At 34.0% G+C, this 22,777-nt stretch overlaps 1 protein-coding gene across 1 annotated transcript; it reads right to left on the bottom strand.

The window, feature by feature from the left end:
• Positions 1–15,345: 15,345 nt before the first annotated feature.
• LOC112023644 (aspartic proteinase-like protein 1) lies at positions 15,346–22,770 on the bottom strand. The gene is made up of 10 exons (XM_024056267.2): positions 22,202–22,770; positions 21,985–22,123; positions 18,555–18,796; positions 18,204–18,431; positions 17,932–18,070; positions 17,781–17,851; positions 17,563–17,662; positions 16,326–16,386; positions 16,122–16,193; positions 15,346–15,837 (listed from the first exon to the last, which is right to left on the bottom strand). Exons 1-10 carry the CDS (start codon positions 22,531–22,533, stop codon positions 15,575–15,577), a joined length of 1,647 nt encoding a protein of 548 aa, XP_023912035.2. The 5' UTR covers positions 22,534–22,770; the 3' UTR covers positions 15,346–15,574.
• Positions 22,771–22,777: the final 7 nt, after the last annotated feature.

The raw sequence follows: 22,777 nt of genomic DNA, 5'->3' as shown, positions 1-22,777 counted from the left end.
GCCTGCTCCACAAGGAGGTTATTTCCTACCCAATTCCCCAAAGTTTGACCCCTAAACCTTCGGCGATTAAAGAACATTTGACACAATAAAATAGAAGGAACAAAAAGATAAAGGAAATGTGAAACTTCCTAAACTACTTTTTTTTTAAAAAAAAAATAGAATGTTCCCGTAGCATTGATTATTAAGGCTTATAATTATTTGGTTTGGTGAAACAAACAGCACAGGATTAAAGTTTACCATTTGCACAATATAAAGATAGAGGAGTAGGGGGCTAGTATACTTTTTTGCTAAATGTATGTAATTTCGTACTTGATGACAGTGAGAAAGAACCCTTGTATTATTGGAATGGTTGATGGCTAAATGATTGCCAGAAGAAGTTTTATTACTGTATAGAGTAGGAGAAATATGTAGTTACTACCCTTCTTTAATTTGTTGCTCATAATCAAGGAGGATCCAAAATTTGTTTTAAATTAAGGAACCGAACAAAGTACTAGAAAGATAACTAAAGAAACCTTACTATTGGTGGGAGAGACTTCCCTCCCAATTAAATCTTTTAATTCTCTTTAATTTTTAATAAATACTAGTCGCGGACCCGCGCGTTGCGCGTGATAATTATTTTTATGGTGGTTTTATTATTATTATTTTTTTTTTACAATTTAAACTAATCTAATAATGAGTAATGCATTTCGTAATTATATTTTTATTTATTATAGGAACAATCATATATGTAACATAGGAACAATCTAAAACACCAAAAAAATGTAAACTAAAAAAAATTAATAAAACTTAACAATGATTAATTGAACCAATATTAGGATAAGATTTTGTTTTTGATAATCTATTAAGGGTATTTTCTTTGTAGAAATTATAATTTCAGCCACACAAACATATTATCAAATAAACAATTATTGTGTATATACAAATTTTAACTTTTGCAATTTGTCACATATCCAATTATTTTTGTTTGGCTAACTTTTGCTTTTCTTTAAATGAATGGCATTATAGAGTACTTCTAATACAACTATTAAAAGTACTTTGTCCACCACAAAGGATTAGAAAATAAACAAAAATTAGTAAAGTCTCATAATTTAACATCCTAATTGAGCACTATAAAAAATCATGCTATGTAACAAAATAAATACCAAATTATCCAAATCATGCTATGTAATAGAATAATATTATATTTTTATACGCTATATTTAATTCTTTAGATCGCAATAGGATAACATTTAACAATCAAAGAGAATAAAAAATAAAATAAACAACAACAACAATTTAAAAAACAAAACTAAATTGCATTAACCCAAAATAGAGTTTTAAAGAATATAAAAAATTATCAACCTAAAGTAGAGATGCAATAAAAATAAAAATAATAAATATGAGTATTATCGGTCCAAGTTATGCACTGTCTCCCAACAACCTGAACCAGATATCGGTGGATGTGCCATTGGTGTGTAAACAGTCAACTAAGGATAGCCATTCTCTCCTTTTTTTTCTATTTTCATTTTTTAAACGAAGAGAAAGGCATCTTTGCCTGCTCCACAAGGAGGTTATTTCCTACCCAATTCCCCAAAGTTTGACCCCTAAACCTTCGGCGATTAAAGAACATTTGACACAATAAAATAGAAGGAACAAAAAGATAAAGGAAATGTGAAACTTCCTAAACTACTTTTTTTTTAAAAAAAATAGAATGTTCCCGTAGCATTGATTATTAAGGCTTATAATTATTTGGTTTGGTGAAATAAACAGCACAGGATTAAAGTTTACCATTTGCACAATATAAAGATAGAGGAGTAGGGGGCTAGTATACTTTTTTGCTAAATGTATGTAATTTCGTACTTGATGACAGTGAGAAAGAACCCTTGTATTATTGGAATGGTTGATGGCTAAATGATTGCCAGAAGAAGTTTTATTACTGTATAGAGTAGGAGAAATATGTAGTTACTACCCTTCTTTAATTTGTTGCTCATAATCAAGGAGGATCCAAAATTTGTTTTAAATTAAGGAACCAAACAAAGTACTAGAAAGATAACTAAAGAAACCTTACTATTGGTGGGAGAGACTTCCCTCCCAATTAAATCTTTTAATTCTCTTTAATTTTTAATAAATATTAATATGTGATATTTAAAAGTTTAATAATTCTTTAAAAAGAATACAAAAATTAAATAAATGTCATATATCTCACATTTTGGCAAAAAATTTGAGAGAACTGAAGGATTAAAATACAACGCAACAAAAGGATCTTTCCTTGCTATTGGTGTTTAATTACCAAAATGTCTGTATGTCCCACTATGATGTTCACAATAAATAAAAGTACTCATATAAGCAAAATCCATACGTACTACCACTATTGTGCACCAAGAAATCCAATAATGACGTGATCACCATTCACTAATTATTTTTATCAAAGTGCTAAAATTTTACATAAATGACTCACTGATTCAACTATTCTAACTTTTGATTTATTTTTACCAGATCGGTTACAATTCACATGTCAATAAACGATAACGGTTTGAATTTTTAAACCCCAACATGATTGGATTGATTGATATAAACCTTAGCTACTAGACTAGCCTGTGATCATTCCTAGTTTTATCAACCCACCAAAATTGGAAATAGTTACATTTGCATGGTAAAGTGGTTAATTACTTCGAATTAAGGAAGTTGAAATAATACTCAATTGTAAAAGCGTTGTACCATCAAAAGCCGTGGTTCAATGGTCACTAGGTTTACTCCATGTGTTTGGTGGGCACTAGATTTTGAGTTCGACTCCCGTAATAAGAAGTGTTTATGGATTATTGATGAAACACCAGCTAGTGCTCATTGTTATCCTGATGGGATTGGGTTAGCTATGACTCTATACATCCAATAAGTATAATACTACATGGTCACGTTTAGGGAAGAAAGCAACCTATAATTATCCTCTCTAATTCGTTATCAAAAAAATAAAAACCAAAAAAAAAAAAAATTTGCTAAGATTCTGCCATAATCTAATCATGCTGTATCATTTTGTAAAGCATGATTAGATTATGGCAGAATATGTGTTTTAATTCTCTTTAATTTTCATTAAATACGAAAATGTGTTTTAATTCTCTTTAATTTTTAATAAATACGAATATGTGATATTTAAAAGCTCAATAATTCTTTGAAAAGAATACAAAAATTAAATAAATGTCATGTATCTCACATTTGGCTAAATATTTGAGAGAACTGAAGGATTAAAATGCAAGGCAGCAAGGGAATCTTTCCCTGCTATTGGTGTTTACCAAAATGTCTGTATGTCCCACTATGATGTTCACAATAAATAAAAGTACTCATACAAGAAAAATCCATACATACTACCACTATGGTGCACCAAGAAATCCAATAATGACGTGATCACCATTCACTAATTATTTTTATCAAAGTGCTAAAATTTTACATGAATGACTCATTGATTCTAATGTAGAACAGACCGCTATGACCTTCCTGGACTCTCATGCGTGCCTCTAAAAATATCGCACAAGACAAAAAAGCACTAGTAGAAATCATGGGACTCGGAGTTGGAATCGCATGAAATTTGACAGGCTGAAATGAAATGGCCTTCTGAGTAATAGTCGTCGCTTTGCCACAGGGTACCTCCTGAAAATGGTGAATTCCTTCAGTTAAGCCCCGAAAATTGCAATTTTGCCATTTATAGTTTTTTTTTTTTTTTTTTTTTTGCTCAAAAGTCAGAATAAGATCCCACTTATTTTGGGACAACCCTTAAGGTCAATTGTTTATAATTCTGCGTTTAACTCAATTTTTCATTTTTTGGTATTTTGTCACCTAATCGCGTAATTAGTGCGAATTAGGATTTCAGACGTTTTTCTCAGCATTTATATGATTTGTAGCCGTCAAAGGTAAATTAGACTATTATCAATAAATACAGACTTTTTTCAAATCATTTCTCTAGTGGATTTCTGTTTATCTCCTTATGGATTTAGAGAACCCCTCATTTATTTGAGATTTACTACCAGAAGCTAATAGTTTAGTTTTGTTCTATTAAGAGAGTATCGTGTTTGCTTTCTTCAGGCTTCCACGACATTAGATTCAGGTATTCTAACCTTTGATTTATTTTTACCAGATCGGTTAACAATCCACATGTCAATAAATGATAACAGTTTGAATTTTTTAAAACCCGACATGATTGGATTGGTTGATATAAACCTTAGCTATTAGACTATCCGGTGATCATTCCTAATTATATCAACCCACCAAAACTAGAAATAGTTACATTTGCATGGTAAAGTGGTTAATTACTTCGAATTAAGGAATTTTTTTTTATCTTTTTTTTTTTTTTTTGAGAGAGAGAGTTTCAATTTATGGCGTCCACTCCTAATGATAACTCTTTATCATCAGACCAAGACATCAATCAGTTTTTTGGTGTAGGCGGAGATTGAACCCCAAATCTCTTATACAATCATCAGAGTCTTCACTAGTTGAGCTAACTGGAACCCACAAATTAAGAAAGTTGAAATAAACACTCAATTGTAAAAACATTTTACCATCAAAAGACGTGGTTCAATGGTCACTAGGTTTACTCCCTATGTTTGGTGGGCACTAGATTTTGAGTTCAACTTCCATAATGAAAAGTGTCTATGGATTATTGATGAAACACCAGCTCGTGCTCATTGATATCCTGATGGGATTAGGTTAGCTATGACTCTATACATCCCGTAAGTATAATACTACTATGGTCATGTTTAGGGAAGAAAGCAACCTTTAATTATCCTCTCTTATTTGTCTTCAAAAAAATAAAAACCAAAAAATAAATAAATAATTGCTAAGATTATGCCATAATCGCTTTCCAAAAAAAAAAAAAAAAGATGATGCCATAATCTAATCATGCTTTATCATTTTGAACACTTTATTCTACACAAGTTGCTGGTTTTTTTTTTTTTTAATACACATTGCTACCTTTTTTTTTTAATATATATATATATATATATATATATATATGTTTTCTCTTACATGTTGTATAGTAATTAAATAAGAATTAGATGGATCAGATGAAGAAATTGAATTGTAATTAAATTAAGATATTTACCTACTTAGAAATTATAAAAGAAGAAAAATTATATATATTTTAAAAATTATAAATGTTTTCTTTTATGTGTAGTATAGTAATTAAATAAGGATTAGATGTATCAGATAAAGAATTTGAATTATAATTAAATTAAAATAATTATCAACTTAAAAATTATAAGAGAAGAAAAATTATATATTTTTTATAATACGCGTTGTTTTTTTTTTTTTTTAATAATACATGTTGCTATTTTTTATATATATAAATGTTTCCTTTTACGTGTAGTATAGTAATTAAATAAGGATTAGATGGATCAAATGAAGAATTTAAATTGTAATTAAATTAAGATATTTATCAACTTAAAAATTATAGGAAAGAAAAATTATATATTTTTAAAAAATTTAAAAATATTTCTACAATATTGTGTAGTCACTTAACACAACCACGACTTTTAGACTCAACTTATATGATACAGTAGAAAATTTTTGCCAAATCTGCCATAATTAGGATCGCATTTTTATCCTTTGCACACCGTACGTAATGCTAAAAGGTTTTCTATATTCTTTGATCACGTTAAAATTCATGCACACGTGGTCCAGTTCGTGTTGTACTTATCCTTCGCAGCCATAGATAAGTAAGAATTACTATTTTAAATGTTTTGGAACTTTATAAAATAAAATAAAATAATTGCAGTTCTTTATAGTGGGGCAAGTAGGAAGGGTTTTGGACTGTACCATAGTTCCATAAATGAAGACAATGGAGACGAGAGAAGGTAAGCAATTATTGAGTTCAAAAAAACAGAGCATGATTGTCTTTTGGCCTCTGGTCACTGGCCACCACCAACTCTGCATTTAGAAAAAAGTTGTACCCTCTAATAATAATCAAAGGAGATCCAAGGCTCCAAGGTCCAAAAGCACTAGAAGACATAAATTATGCCTTTTTCCTTTTAATCTTTCCGTCCTTTGGAGTTTGGACATGAGGTCGCATATAATTTAAATGAAAGATCATGTCCCCCTTTTCTTTGTCCCTCAAATATTTTTTTTTTTTTGGTTTCCCAACCGGTATCCGAACCCACTGGGCCGACTAATCCGGTTTCGGAGCGGGTCCCGGGGTTAAGGTTTTAAACTCCTCCCAACGGGCTTGCGGGGGATCGAACCGTAGTTCTCCCTACCAAGTCTAGCCCCTGGCACCACTAGACCAAGACACCGTTGGTTTGTCCCTCAAATATGACTTTGGGACAAGTAGCTTCTGATGAGTAAAAAGCCCTGTCTATATATTGCTTTGCTCAAAAAGCTTGAAGGGCTAGAAGATTTTTAGTAAAGTTTGCTTCAGGTCGGTAATTTACTAATTTTGTTTTAAAGTTTTTTTCCCCTCTTATAAAAACAGCTTTAAACTACTAAATTTGAGAAGTTTCTTCTCAAAAAAAAAAAAAAAAAAAGAGAATTTCACGTTTAAGCATTGTTTCAACTTGTAATGAAATAATCAACTAACAAAATGCCTATGCCTAATAATGTTTTTTTTTACATTACTGAATATTTTTTTTCCTTGCAACTAGATGAAGAGGAAAAAAAATTTGAGTTAGACTCTTAGCATTTTTGGGTTTTCTTTGTGTTATATATATATATATATCTATTTTTTTTTGGGCCAAAATACATTATTCGTGCATAAAGTTTATTTACTAAGCACTTTAGGCTTAGAGTTTGAGAAAAACGAACTCTATTGGTGTTTGGAGTGATTAACATTATTAGTCCTTAGAGTTTGAAAAATGAACTAATAACATTCATTTAAAACTTTAGAAATAAAAAGCGCACATTTTTTAGGTGAACGTTATTGGTCTTTAGAGTTTGAAAAACGAATTAATCACACTCACTCAAAACTTTAGAAATAAAAAACACACATTTATTAAATTCTAGAGATCAATAGCGCGCACTTAAAACATTATGGAGCTAAAGCGCTAGGAACCTAAGCTGTAATACGGCCTTCTTCTTCTTCTTCTTCTTCTTCTTCTTCTTTAAAAATTTAGTAGGCTACTCTATCATAAATTATTGCTTTTTTTTTTAAAGAGATTCATCTCATGTCATCTATTCTTGATGATAGCTCTTTATCATCAAACCAAATTAGTATTATAACAAGTATATGACTAGCCTCAATTCCATTTATTGCTCTATGTGTCAGTGACTCAGTGCTATTACTCTAATTGATTGCAGTGAACCGAGGAAATACAATAGTAGTTCACTCTGCGCATAAATTGCACAATAGTGGTAACTGGGATGTTCGGGCATTTAAACATGATTAAAAAGGAAAGGAGAAGAGAGTTCAGTAAAAAAAAAAAAAAGAAAGGAGAAGAGAGAGAGAGAACATGATCAGAAGAATCATTTTGTGGCGTAAATTACACTATTAAAAAAAAAAGTGCATTTACCTTGGACTAGAATATGATATATATCACTTCACAAATATATTAAGAATCGGGCCTACTAGAATACTATCTTTTGATGAAAATTATGATAGTATAACAAGAATGTGACATTAATTAATTTAATTGTTGCCCAAGATCAGCTTCTCCATCATAGTGTCTAGCCCCCAAAAAATCTCCATCATAATTATTAATGTTAGAGATATATATTAGACATATATTAGCCCAATGTAATAGGTCCAAGCCCAATCCTGCTTGTACTTGTAATCTATGGTTTAGTCGCCTATATATACTCATGTTAGGGTTCACTGTAACACAGGTTATTGTACTACACTCTTATACAATAAAGATGTAGCCCTTAAGAGATTCTTCCGTGGATGTAGGCCAACAAGGCTGAACCACGCAACCCTCGTGTTCTCGACGTTCCTATTCTATGCTTTCCCTTCCGCATTCACTCTAGCATATACAACATGGTATAACACATCGCGTTGTTAATAATAATGTATATTTAACATGATATCAGAGCCAAACTTCGTTCTTGGCATCAAGCAAACATCTCTAGCAAGCTAAGAAGATTCTCATGTGCACATCACCATCAGAAGTCACACATGTTTGTCTGCTGGATTTAGACTCCATGGTATCTTGCAGCCACCGTGGCTCAATGCTGTGTCCAAGATCCACAAACTCAAGCAAACCCGTGACATCAATCTCAGATTTGTGCAAATCAATCCTTCGCCTGATGAAACCAACAAGACAGAAGTGCTCCACGACATATCGCTATCAAAACCCAGGAACCTGGAATCTAACGGCCACTGCACGTGCCTCCACGTGCTGACAAAGCCTCCGGTTGCTCCTCCCACGTGCCGCTGAAGTTCTCGGACTCAGACTGGATTATGGTACACGCGCCGCTCTGTCGGCCTTGTAATCCTCCGATCTACAAAACTCAAGAAGCCCAGCAGCCGAAACAAAGACACGCGCCCACACACGTCGCCAGCGTTTCTGGCATCTCCTGCACGCGCCGACAAACTATTGCACCCTCCACACTCGCCGAAAACTGCTACTGATGTCATCCTGACGTCATCTTGCCACGTCAGCACCACTCAAGCCGTTACCACGTCAGCCCTAAGCCAGGTCATCACCACGTCATCAGCCACGTCAGCAGTGTCGCCTCGTTAGCACCACGTCACCTAGCTGATCATTGACAGGACCGACCTGACCCGAACCACCCGGATCTGACCCATGAAGCACTGACCGTTGACTTTGACCCTGGATAGTTGACTTTGACTTTTGCGTTGACTGTTGACCAAAGTCAAAATTTTTCGATAGGGCCTATGTTGCTCAATTTTTCACATAGATTCCAATTTTGGACTCCATTACTTCATTTGAAGCTCTGAAATTGATCTATTGGTATATTCTTTATCGTGGTTTCTTCAAAGGCATTCTTCAAGTGATCTTCTCATACTTATCCAACCTCAAGCCTTCATCGAACTTCCACCTTGAGTTTGAGGGAGGGTGTTAGAGATATATATTAGACATATATTAGCCCAATATAATAGGCCCAAGCCCAATCCTACTTGTACTAGTAATCTATGGTTTAGTCGCCTATATATACTCATGTTAGGGTTCATTATAACACAAGTTGTTGTACTACACTCTTATACAATAAAGATGTAGCCTTTAAGGATTCTTCCGTGGATGTAGGCCAACAAAGCTAAACCACGCAACCCTCGTGTTCTCAGTGTTCCTATTATATGCTTTCCCTTCCGCATTCACTCTAGCATATACAACATGGTATAACACATCGCGTTGCTAATAATAATGTATATTTAACAATTAAAATGAAAGAAAGAAAATAAAAAATTTAGAGAGAAAAAAAGAGCAAACTTTAATTGATTTGGTCTAATGGTGTACCCAATATAAGGTATATTACACACATACAATGGTTGACTTATAAGGGTCACTGATTATGCTTGAATCAAAGATAAATGCTATGCCTTGTTTTAGGGCATGATAATGGGTCATGATTAATAAGATATGCATAGAGAGCATATACATTAATTTATATAAAATTTGTGCATATACTAACATTTTTCCTCAAACTCAAGGTGAATTCTCAAATTTGGGACTTTAATCTCTTGAAGGAAATCATGACCACAAATCACAAAATTGGATGTAGAATGGCCCAGGCACAATGTAGAATGAATTGTGCTAAATGTTGGCGATGGTAGTAGATAACGACAATAGATGAATACTAGAAGATGGCTACAAGGGCCTAAAAAAATTATTGTACCAGTTACAAAGATTGGTTGCTATGATCAAAGGACGACTACATTGGTGGCCTGAGGATGATGTCATGATAATGCATGTGACCAATGATTTGGTGGATTTTGCATAGATTGAACCAAAAAAGAATGAGTTATGCATCAATTAGTATGACTTAGGAGCCTCAAATGGGAAAACAGACCCCTAAAACTAGAATCTATGCAAATAATGGAAGACATTGAGACGGTGACTAATGATGACTAGTCCAAATGATGATTGACAATGCTAGCTCGAAGGAAGGTCATTAGTGATTGAGCCAAGTGATTGTTAGCCATGGATTACATAAACCCTATTGAAAGCCACAAACAAGTGACTTTAATACCATATTAAAATAATATACAAGATTTAGAGAAGGAGAAACTAGAAATAAGGGTTTATGTAGTTTGGCCTAATTAGTTGTTACATTTGACTATTCTAAATGATGTATTACAAGAAATTAATATTTGATGTTTACCTATGGTTGGCCTATAAGTGTTGATTTTAGTTTTATATATATATATATATATATGTTGACCTATAGGGGGCACTGATTATGCATGGATCAAGGATAATTGATATCTGTGCATATACTAACATTTTTCCTCAAACTCAAGGTGAAGTCTTAAGTTTGGGACTTTAATCTCTTGAAGGAAATCATGACCACAAGTCACAGAATTGGATGTAGAATGGACCAGGCACAATGTAGAATGAATTGTGCTAAATGTTGATGATGGTAGTAGATAACGACAATAGATGAATACTAGAAGATGGCTACAAGGGCCTAAAAAAATTATTGTACCAATTACAAAGATTGGTTACTATGATCAAAGGACGACTACATTGGCGGCCTGAGGATGATGTCATGATGATGCATGTGAGCAATGATTTGGTGGATTTTGCATAGATTGAACCAAAAAAGAATGAGTTATGCATCAATTAGTGTGACTTAGGAGCCTCAAATGGTAAAACAGACCCCTAAAACTGGAATCTATGCAAATAATGGAAGACATTGAGACGGTGATTGATGATGACTAGTCCAAATGATGGTTGACAATGCTAGCTCGAAAGAAGGTCATTAGTGATTGAGCCAAGTGATTGTTAGCCATGGATTACATAAACCCTATTGAAAGCTACAAACAAGTGACTTTAATACCATATTAAAATAATATACAAGATTTAGAGAAGGAGAAACCAAAAATAAGGGTATATGTAGTTTGGCCTAATTAGTTGTTACAATTAACTATTCTAAATGATGTATTACAAGAAATTAATATTTGTTGTTTACCTATGGTTGGCCTATAAGTGTTGATTTTAGTTTTTTAAAAAATAAAATATATATTGTAGGGTTAGGATTTGTGGCCGAAGCCAAAAAACAATAAATTTGTAGAGTGTTGATGATAGAGTTAGGTTAACTATGGAGCTTACAATGGTTGATCACAACATACAAGTATAAACCAGCATGAAAATACACGTAAAGATTAAGTAAATTCAAGTCCGAAGAGACTTATGATAAGTTGAATACAGGTTACGATTCTTAGGGTTACAGTCAGCCCTCTCCCTCCTTTTCCTCCTCCCCTTTTTATTAGGAGCCCTTCTTCTTTATATAGCATCCTCCCCCATCATCCCCATCGTCCACTTGTTCTTCATCCAGCTCCCTACTTGAGTGCATATCATGTCATGTATCTCCCTCAGCTTTTTGTGAGTGGCGGTAGCTGAAGTTGTACTGTTCAGGGGACTTCTCCACATAAATGCGGCCAGAAAAGTTGTTGCAGTGCATTTAATACAGTGGTGGCGGCTTTTCCTTTTAGATATTTCTTCATTCCTCTTATCTCCAAGCGTGTCCAAAGTTTATCTACGCTGCTGAAGTCGCTAGTAAACTCATTCGAACCCCCCAGATATTTATATGACCCAGAATCTTTACATCCGAGGATAATGATCTCTTCGGAACACTGATGCTCTCTTCGGACGGAGTTTCTTTGTCCCCCTGTATCCTTCTTTCGTGCGAAGTACCCCTCGATAATTTTAGCCTCTTCGGTCATACAATAACCTTCACATTGGGCTCTAGGTCCACTACGTATGGCTGGGCTTTCACCCCCCCCCGGGGGGGGGGGGGGGGGGTCCCCCACATATATATATATATATATATATGTTGACCTATAAGGCGCAATGATTATGCATGGATCAAGGATAATTGATATGTCTTGATTCATGATTTAATAAGGGAGGTCATCAGTACACTCTAATACATAAAGCTCATACACATCAAGTCATATAAACATGTGCAAATAACTAAGTTAAAAATAAATTGAATTAAATTAAATTAAAAAGAAGTGTAGTAGGCACTAGACATGGCTGATGTTTTAGTGAATAGAGATAGAGGATGAGAATGTGATGCATGCATAATTTAGGAGTTTGCATATAACTTTTCTTTTAATAAGTAAACAAAACAAAATATGACAAGGTAAAGCTCTTGCTTCTAAGGGTTGCTCCAGTAGGCCCAGTTTGTTACTTTAATCTTGGACAGCCGTGTTTGCTCGTCTTGGGACTTCAGAGGACATATAAGTGAGTCCCACTTTCAACAATGGATTGAATTTCATAGTTTGCAAGATGCAAGGGATTGTTTGTGGCTTCAATGAGATCTTAAGAAAAGAATTAACATTTACTTGACTAAAGGTGTTAGACATTTGCGCAGCTAGAAGAGTAGCCCCTGAATAATGTTACAATTATAAGACTCGTTATCTGACTCAGTAAGTGATGAAGATGATTAATATAAGCATCTTTCTTCATTCGAACAAATTAAAAATGAGTGTCATTGTTCATTTTTTTTTTTTTTTTCCATGAAGGAGAACATGGATTCGAATCCTCTTCCCCATTTCCACTAAAAGTTTGGGGGGACAAGACCCACCTTAAACACTTGCAAAACACATTTTCCTTAACAGAGAATATATGCAATTAAGGGAGTCGTGAATGGCTTCTTCAACTATCTGAAGAACAAAGATGCTGGCAATGCAAGTGATTCCCTCGCTGACTTTGAGTTGAGCAAGAAGTTGTCATTGATAGGAAAAGCACACTAGAGATTAGGCCAAAATGGAGTGGTAATCACCATTCAAAGGGTGGTAGGAAACTTCGTGACAATAACATCGTCTATTTTGTCTATTAATTAATTGAGCTTACATAACATGCTCTACACTGCTTACAAACATTAATTATGGGCTTGGCCTATAACGAACATAAAGAAAGATATAGAAAGGAAAAAAAGCTAAGTCTAGAAAAGCTACTGAAGTTTAGGTCGTTTAGGAAAATCTGTAGGACATATATTACGGAATATTCTTAATACAATATAAACTTACATTGTAGACGTACAAAATATGTACAATATTATACATGTGTAATGTATAATTACATTGCTAATACAAAGTAAACCTATAAAAGTCTAACTATATTATATCATAACAATGTTTTGATGTCCCTTGGAGAATATCCTATAACAATTTTTTACCTTGCTAGTATTTCAGTAGTGCTATCCAGTCTTCTCATAAAGAACCTAGATTCAAAGCTAGGCTATTGTATCATACAATTACCACAACTATGTGTTTTTAAGACTTTGTAACTTTTTTTACCTTTATATTTTTTTGACCCTATTAACTTTTACATGTCCGTGTGGTAATTGCAGAGTGCAATATCTCACTCTTCCTCTCTACTTGAAACCAAAAAGAAAAAACCAACCGTTTTACTTAAATTTTTTCTTCTTTCTTTAGTGACTATACAAAATCACAAACACTACAGAAGAAAATCGACCTCTGGAAAAATTCAGGTTCCACCACCGTTACATTTCCATGCAACTATGTCAACTTGATTAACCAAAGGGGAGAAAAAGAAAACAAAGGACTCTGGCATTCTTTCTTTCTTTTATTTTTTTAAACTAGAAGAAATGGATATCTCAATTCCAAAAGCACGTGGCAAACTGCCTTGGCTAAAAGCATAAAAAATATAATAAATAAAAGTAGTACCATTTTTAATTTGATTTTGAAGTTATCAATAACTGGTGGCAACTGGCAACTTGGGTCTAGAAGATTAGGGGATGTTTGGTACATCATTTAAAAAATAAAAAAAAATAAAAAAAAAAACATATTTTTAGATAATATTACACATTTTTTTACATTTTTTTTACTCATACATATTTTTATATTTGTTTTCAAACAAATAAATACATATTTTTAAGTGTGTACCATACACTCTTAGAACTCTGGGCATAGCAGCATATGTAGCAAAGGAGCGAGGGAATTTTTTTTCTCAAACAAAGTTTTGGCTGGGTCAATACAAACAGAAGACACGGAAATAGAGAGCAGAAATAGAAAGAGAGAAGAAAGAAAGAAGAAAAATACACTGGTGCTCCACCATCCCCGAGGAATATATAGAATAATAGAACAAGCAGCTCATCAAAATATTAGCAATTATATATTGAGTTGGTGGTCAAAATATTATAAGCATGGTACATGTAATATTCTTCATTGTTATCACATTAGGTAGAATCGATAAGTTCACACCAAAGACTCCTTTTTTTTTTATTCAGCCAAATATATATATATCATCCGGCTAATTCATAAAGCTATTACACAAGTTGGTCACTTGGCAGTTCGACAACATCAAAGAACACTGGGCATAGCAGCATACGTAGCAAAGGAGCGAGGGAATTTTTTTTCTCAAACAAAGTTTTGGCTGGGTCAATACAAACAGAAGACACGGAAATAGAGAGCAAAAATAGAAAGAGAGAGGAAAGAAAGAAGAAAAATACACTGGTGCTCCACCATCCCCGAGGAATATATAGAATAATAGAACAAGCAGCTCATCAAAATATTAGCAATAATATATTGAGTTGGTGGTCAAAATATTATGGGCAGGGTACGTGTGATATTCCTCATTGTTATCACAAAAAGTAGAATCAATAAGTTCACACCAAAGACCCCATTTTTTTATTCAGCCAAACATATATATATCATCCGGCTAATTCATAAAACTATTACACAAGTTGGTCATTTGGCAGTTCGACAACATCAAAGAATTATTACCATACTCGTAAAATTGCACCTTTTTTTATAGAATTCATAAAATTGCACTTGGATGATAGGAATACAAGATTAAAACAATGTAAGGTTTTTTATCTTTTAGTAGACCACAATTTCAACTTTCAACAGATTCCAGGAACCCAGTTGTCATTCGAATTCTTTTACTTAAAATAACAAAACCTTGAAAACCTAATATGTTGAGGTCAGAGACAGTGATGGAAAAACAAAAACTTAAAAACAACAGTATTAGATAAGAATTCCATTTGATATCAATCTCTTTAGATTTTTCCCAAAAGAGCCAGCCAAACCAATATCATATTCAATGCATTGTCGACAATAGCAGGACTGCAGGAGCAACCAACCTCAATTAATTATTCTGGTTTTTTTCCTAAGATTTGCCGACATAGACATAATTTTCTTTTTCATCTTCACAAGCAGTTCTTTACTGAAAGAAAATACTTCAACCGATAAGTCAAGAACCCTACACAAGATTCCAATTGCTTATAATGCATTGCAGATGAGCGGATAAAACCAAAGGATATGTATTAGTAAAACCTAAAAAATACAATACATGTTCCTACAAGGCCCAACTAACCCAATGACCCAAAAGATAAAAACTGGTGGCATTGGATGACAGCTACATATTTATATATTTGGGAAGAAAGAAAAAAAAAATTTTAAACTAGAGGATGAAGAAGACGAACACAGGATTTACATGTAAGACTACCTAAATCATTGAAGATCTATTTAGAGGATGCCAGTATTTGCTTTAAAGGCTGAAATAATATTTAACAGTAGAAGCAGCTCCGGCAGCAATCTTAATAAACAGAACCTGGATGAGATGAGCTGTGTTGAGGCAGCTGATGGCTTGGCGGGAGCTCTTCCAGCAACAGCAGGAGAAACTGCACGCCCGCCGGGGGTGCTCTGCTGCATTGTCGGCAATGGATTAGATGGTGTGCCATCTGGAGGGGAAGTTAGGGACATTGTCTTACTATCACCAAGATCTTGACCTACATCAACAGAGAAGAAACAATACAAGTAGAGTCATGGTTTCATTTCCTACTTGAATAGCATTTCAGCATGTTGAATCAACTTTAACCACTTTGGCATATCTCCAAAAGCTATCATACAAATAAATATTTATGACAAGGCAAACAAATTGGTGTTGGCATCCCAATTCCAAGTGGAATGACCTGTTTCAAACATTGCATAAGGGCATCCACTAACAAGCCACGATGCACTTGTGAATATCAGAATAGGTCTTTGATATAGATTAAAAGAGAAGGAAACTCACAATTTGAGCGGGACCATGCCAACTTCAAATTTTCCCTATCAAACACCATCCGGTATCCGGTCATATAGTTCTCTGCATTAGATTTTTTTTTTTTTTTAAATCTTTTTAATGAAAAGAAGAGGAGGATTTTTATAGAGGAGTGGAGGTTTGTTATAGAATAGATTAAAGTACACATTTTGCAACCAAAAAATGTTGCATACTCACGTCCAATTGTTCCAATATCTTCACCAGTTGGCTGTATGGCTAAACAAAAACCATCAACTCCCTGCACCACAAAGGCACAATTTTAGAACCTGTACCACCAATCCCTACTGATATGATTCCTGCCTTATAAGCTTCTACTGCATGAAGATATAATGAGCAATTTAAATATATTCATCATGTAGTCCAACATGCTCCCTAAAAGTCAGTGCACATATAAATCATAGTCTTAATTCAAGCCAACAATGCAGTATGATTCATTACATTAATTACTAAGAATTGAACAAATGCAGCTCAAAAAAAAATAGAGTTAGTCATTGTAAGTATTTCCCCCAATTAATGACATTATGTTTAACTTGCCACCCAATTTAATAACTACACCATGATTTAAGTATTAGATTGACAGATAATATTACTAGGCAACTTTTAGTATGATTATCCACAAGTCAATTTAACAAGTACATCATGAATAAAATAAGCCAAGACCATTGTGCTCAGCTGCACTGTCCAGTCTCCTCCATGGGGAGAAGCTGAGTTTGAATCCCCCTCCCCACACTTGTTGTAAGCCAAAAAAAACCACATAATATAACTTTGTAGTTATACACCTATGATATAATTATTCTTCTTCAAAATACAAATAAATCATAAAACAGTTATGGGGTTCACCTTGAGTTAAGGACATAGCCCTCAAGACAGGTGCTCAGCGCAGCTTAGTATTAAATTTGTTTCTCCAGATCGCTTGAAATTGTGGCATGGTTACGCTAGTAAGATAATATAAATGTCAATCTTTGCCCCAAGATTGGAATGAAAATATTTCATACTGAAGAGCACCAGAGCTTCAATATCATCTCTTAATCTATCCTTGTTAAGTTTCTTAGGTTATGAACAATTTACTTCTAAAGCTATTCAAAGAAGTCATACTTTTGATTTTTTTTTTTTTTTTTTTTTTTGGTTCCCTTATGCTAAGTTTAAATGCAATTCTTACTTCTAAAGCTATTCAAAGAAGTCATACTTTTGATTTTTTTTTTTTTTTTTTTTTTTGGTTCCCTTATGCTAAGTTTAAATGCAATTCTGAAAATTACCTAAAGATTAAAACCAAAGTTTGCTACAGTCAAAGTTCTAACAACTTCCAATCACTTTAGCCCTATAACTCAGTTATTCCTTAAAATGGAAATCCGGGTTGGGAAGAAGTGAAACATCATACTCAGTTGAAAATCTTCAGAAGTTAATTTGTACCCACCTGATTGCTATTGATTATAAAAACAGGATTATGGACCACAAAGCTATTGTTCAATGGGAACATGAGTGTCACAGAGGGAACCTTGGGCAATTCTTGCGAACTGTTTCATGAAAAACCACCTGAATGTCAGCACAACACATACATGCCTGCATACACATAAACATACAAGGAAGAGAGAGGAGGGTAGCTCTCAAACTCTTCATGTCATGCAAGTTCACCTGGATTTATAGCAATACTTCCAAGGATATCCTTCAAAGCTAGACCTTGTAGCATTGACATGTCTGTCAAACTATTATAAAGAAAGTCACATTAGGCATTAACAATGAAATAGGAATAAACATTACATTGTTGAAATGCAAAAGAAATTACCTCCTTTACAATTTTTTCATATACTTCATCTGGAAGAAATGTAAATGATGTCCCACTATCAATCAATGCTCTGAAGCTCGTCAGCTTAGGACAAGAGTTTCCAATACAACAAGACTCCACCCCAACAATATAGGTTTTACTGAATCAAAACATGCATTGTTCGTAATTATCACAATGAAGAATTCAGAATGTGTATAAAGACTTAAGAAGACAGATTGACTGAGATAGGAAACAAAGGCAAACTGTTTAAAAGTATATAAAAGGGTATGTACTATGTTCCATTTAAAGGCAGGAATGGAGTAGACTGTTGTGTGGCCAGTCCCAAGTCCCCAAAAAAAATTCTCCCCGAACCATCCTCATTAAAGCACATTGAGAAAGAGTTCCGAACCAATCCTGCTTTAGCAAGAAAACTTGGAACTGAAATCTCTCCAAGTCCCAGACCCAAGAGACCATCAGGAGCCACACCATCCAAATAACCACCACTTTGTTTCATACCACATCTGCATTCAGAAATATACATAACAGGTATAGCTCTTAATTAGGCCATCCCTGAAAACTCTTGGTAATGTTCAACAGATAAAAAGGTTAAAATTTAAGTGGCAGGAAATGATAATGAAGCACACCCTATAATGACTGGAGCCTGAACAGAAGTGTTTGATGTGTTATCACTGCCTGATGCAAGATTTAACATGTCCTCAACTAGCAATCCAGAACTTGATGTGCTTTCCGTGTAGTAATTTATATTGTAAGGGCATTGCTGCTTAGGACTTTTGCAGTTTGGACCTGATTCACATAACTGATGGCTGCAAGATAAATGCTTGCTAGAGCTTGAATCAGATGGATTGTACTCATTCAGATCTATATCCTGCATAATAGATGCCCCATATACAAGGGAGCACCTGCCAATCAATCATCGGAAATAAGTGCTAAACCTGTTACCAAGCCTTAGCAAAGCCTGCAAAACTTCGCTGAAACATGTATACCCATACATCTTCATTTGTCTACATGTTTTCTTAACTTCGTAATCTTTTGGTGTCCATACTTCTCTACTTAAAATGTATTTTGCAGATTTCTAAGAATGAGAATACATTTTGCATTTATTGGGAATGTTTGGTCGCTTTTTTTTTTGGACACAAGAATGTATTTTCCTTATAATGCATTCTTCATTTCTCATTTTCTGAAGCTAAAATGAGAATCCACAAAAACGGGGATTCTCACTCTCCTATTTCGTTAAAGTTACTTGACCCCACATGCACATTTCCTAATGTAATTAGCTTGTAGAACTTGGCTAACCTATCAAAAAAAAAAGTATATTGCTTTTATTAGATATTTTATTTTGTACAAAATTATCTAATTATTAATAAATTAATGTAATTGGCTTGTTATTTTTTTTGATAGGTAATAATACTTTTATTCAAAAATACTGAGCATCATGTTCGCGATGGTGAACATTTTGATCAGGAAAAAATACAACAATTTCAAAAACTTAATCTAATAGTGTAAGAAATCAGAAATAGAAATACAACTCGTAAAACCCCAAACACGGGGGAAAAAAAATGCAATTAGCTTGTTATTAAGGAAGTAAACTTTGGATAGGATAGAATGAACCAAAAAAAAAAAAAAAAATGCATGTGACCAATCCTAACTTATCTTGTTGAGGATCCATAGAACCCCAAAAAATTTGGACTAAGGTTTTGTTGTTGTAGTAATTAGCTTGTTATTGGAAATTGTAGAAATTTGTTTGTGCAAGTATATTGCTTTTTACAGATATTTGGAATAGGCTATGCATGACAAATTAAATATTTTTAAAAAAAAAATGGGAACCCATCACCAGTTATTGGCAAAAAATGCATTATGCAAAAATTCATAACCAAATGCAATTACATTCAAAATAATTACTTTTCAGTATAAGTTTCAGCATAATACAAAATGCAATTTAAAAAAAATAATAATAATAGTAATAATAATGCATTCTGCCATAATACACTTCTCAAAATGCATTCTATGATAACGCATTATGCTGAAATACGTTCTGCCAGCAGAGTTCCAAAACGTTACCTAAGAAGATGGTATTTCAAAAGGCATAGATTATTCAAGAATTATGCAAAAGTATAATCACATGCATTAGGAATAGATGAGGGGCTTATCCATGAAGTAAAAATGTTTACCCTGAATTTGAAATTGGCTTACTAAAAGGGGGAAAAATGTGTCCAAGTGACAGTTATAGCATGAAGAGAATCATTATTATCACCACGTGTAGTCATGTACGGTCTCTTAACAGAAGATCAATTGGCCAAATGTAACATAAGGATTTAATATTTAAAAGGCCATACAGATAGTAAACTGCCTAAGGAATTTAGCAAGCCGTGTCAAGTAACTATCTTGAGAACTAAGAAATGATTCGTGAACAAAATTTGAGGCCTCAAGAAATAATATACATCGACACGTGGATAATGTCATAGGATAAACAAATTATACATGAATAAATAACCATCCCAAAATACAATCTTAAGAAATAAGGAATGGTTGAGAACTAAGGAGTGATCCATGATTGACAAATGAGGTCTCGAGAAATAATATAGAAAAGAGTGACACAAAATCAAAGGCAACTAAAAATAACTAATCCCAAAATCATGGGTGACAAAGACTAAAAGAGACATATTTCTCCTGAAGTATCAATAATTGGCAGGATTGAAGCGTATATAAGGAGAGCTTTAGAGAAGAAGCATCACCAACACTTATAGACTTACAATTGTCATTTCCTTTAGTGTTTAGTTGCAGATCCTTGCTCTTGAGAGAGTTAGAAGCTTCATGCCCAGAATCTTTTGTATAACTTCTCAATTAATGCAAGAGAGTTAAATTTCTACTTTAATTGATTTATTTGCATTCATTTCATATTTTCTCTGTACATTTCAGTTGCATTTAACTCATCCAAATTAATTGAGATGATACCAACCCACTTGAGCTGATATTCATTCTCAAGATGGAAAAATCAGTAATGGGTTCTTAAGTTCGAAAACAATACCAAGGAACAAACTAGAGCTTATGCCCTTTTAGCTGACAAAGACAGAATGAATGTTTTGACATTGACAGTTAAAATATAATTTTTGTTTTTTGATAAGTAATAAGTTTATTGATGTCAAAAAAGGGGAACACCCTAGTACACGGAGTGTTCAAACAATCAAGAAAAAAAATTACAAGAATCTAAGAAATCAAGAAAAGATAAAAATGATTGGTTCCGCAAAGCAGCCAACCAACATGTAATTCCCTTTTCTATGAATTCTCAACATGTAGAATCAACAATTCAAATTATTTTTAAACAGGTTGATGATAAAACGGAAAAAAAAAATTAAAAAAAAAAACAAAAAAAAACTTTTTAAAAATAATCAGTGTTAAACATTAATTTAGCAAGAATCTTTAATTTTCCTTGTTACACTGTTAGGTGGGGGTGGGGAATTTGAACCTTGGATGTCTCCATTAGAAACACCAGGAAGTGCCAATTAAGCTACAAGACTTTTGGTAAGAATCCTTAATTTTTAAGTGTTAGATAGAAGATTTAATTGTGTTATAATTATTAAATTAACCATTTCTTAACAGCTTAAGCTTTTGGGTTTAGTGGTAATTTATCATGATATCATAGCATGTGGTCTAAGTTCGAACCTTGTCTCCTTTCTGCCTTCCATTCACATATAGCATCAACGCAATTCTAAAGATTTTTAAAACAGGTTGATGATAAAAACAAATGAAACAATCAGTTTGAAACATGAGTTTAACAAGAATCATTAGTGAACAAGAAGACACATAACTCACGATTTTCTATCAGCTTAAACTTTGTGCACCTCCTAGTGTTTTTTCCAACAGAAACATCTAAGGCCTCAAATCCCCTCTCTCCTATTGTAACTATTGAATTATCGAAATTTTCTATACTGTTTCACTTCATCGAAATTTTCTCCAATTCAAATATTTTCCCATACATTTCAATCCTAACGTATATATATTAAATGATGTAAAAGCACAGAGAGATCCAAAATTATTGATCAAAGTAAAGCGTACCAGAGAGCTATAGTAAGCGCCAGTTAAGGGAGCACACTGAATGCAATCGCATGGAACCCAAAGCAAATCACTCCCTGTATCCAATGCTACCAGAAATGACACATTTGGTGTTCCAATGTCAATCCAAGCGTAATGTAACCTAACAAAACACACAAAGATATCATATATTTTGAAACTAAAGTAACGCATAGAAAGGGAAAGGTATACAAAAGCGAACCATCCGAAGTCGTTTCCGAACGACACCGTATTGCTGCCTTGAGAAGGGAAGAGGAGTTGGTAGTGAGCACCGAGCTTCATCTTCTGTCTATGGAAGTCGTTGCTTAACAGGACTCGGTAATAGTCTTTGCTCTCGTTCCTCCACGACGACACTCCGGCACTGCCGTTTGTCTCCAACGGCGAAAAGTTGAGCGCCTTCGCTGCTTCGTCTGAGAAGCGGTGAATTAGCCTCAACGACAGCGTCGTCGAAGCCAGAGCAATATACTCGTTCTCGACCGCGAGCCACGCCGCCATCAAGAAATACACCAGTAGCCGAGCCGACTGAGCCGCCATAGCCACTCGAGCTCACAGAAAAAAAGGAAAGTTTTGAGGTTGAGGTTGAGATCTAGGGTTTAGGATTCTCTGAGGAAATAGCTAGGGAGAATTAGAATGAAGACGAGAGAAGAGGGAGGGGAGTGCGCAATGCGCACTATGTTGTTCTTCAGAAATGTGAGCCAGAACTGAACGAGAGAGTGAGAGTGAGAGAGAGAGAGAGAGAGATGGAATGGTAATGGCATAGTGTGGACTAGTGTTACCT

The sequence above is a fragment of the Quercus suber genome, unplaced genomic scaffold (genome assembly GCF_002906115.3).
Source record: "Quercus suber isolate HL8 unplaced genomic scaffold, Cork oak 2.0 scaffold_176, whole genome shotgun sequence".
Classification (NCBI taxonomy): domain Eukaryota; kingdom Viridiplantae; phylum Streptophyta; class Magnoliopsida; order Fagales; family Fagaceae; genus Quercus; species Quercus suber.
This window is presented reverse-complemented; position numbering and strand designations above follow the sequence as displayed.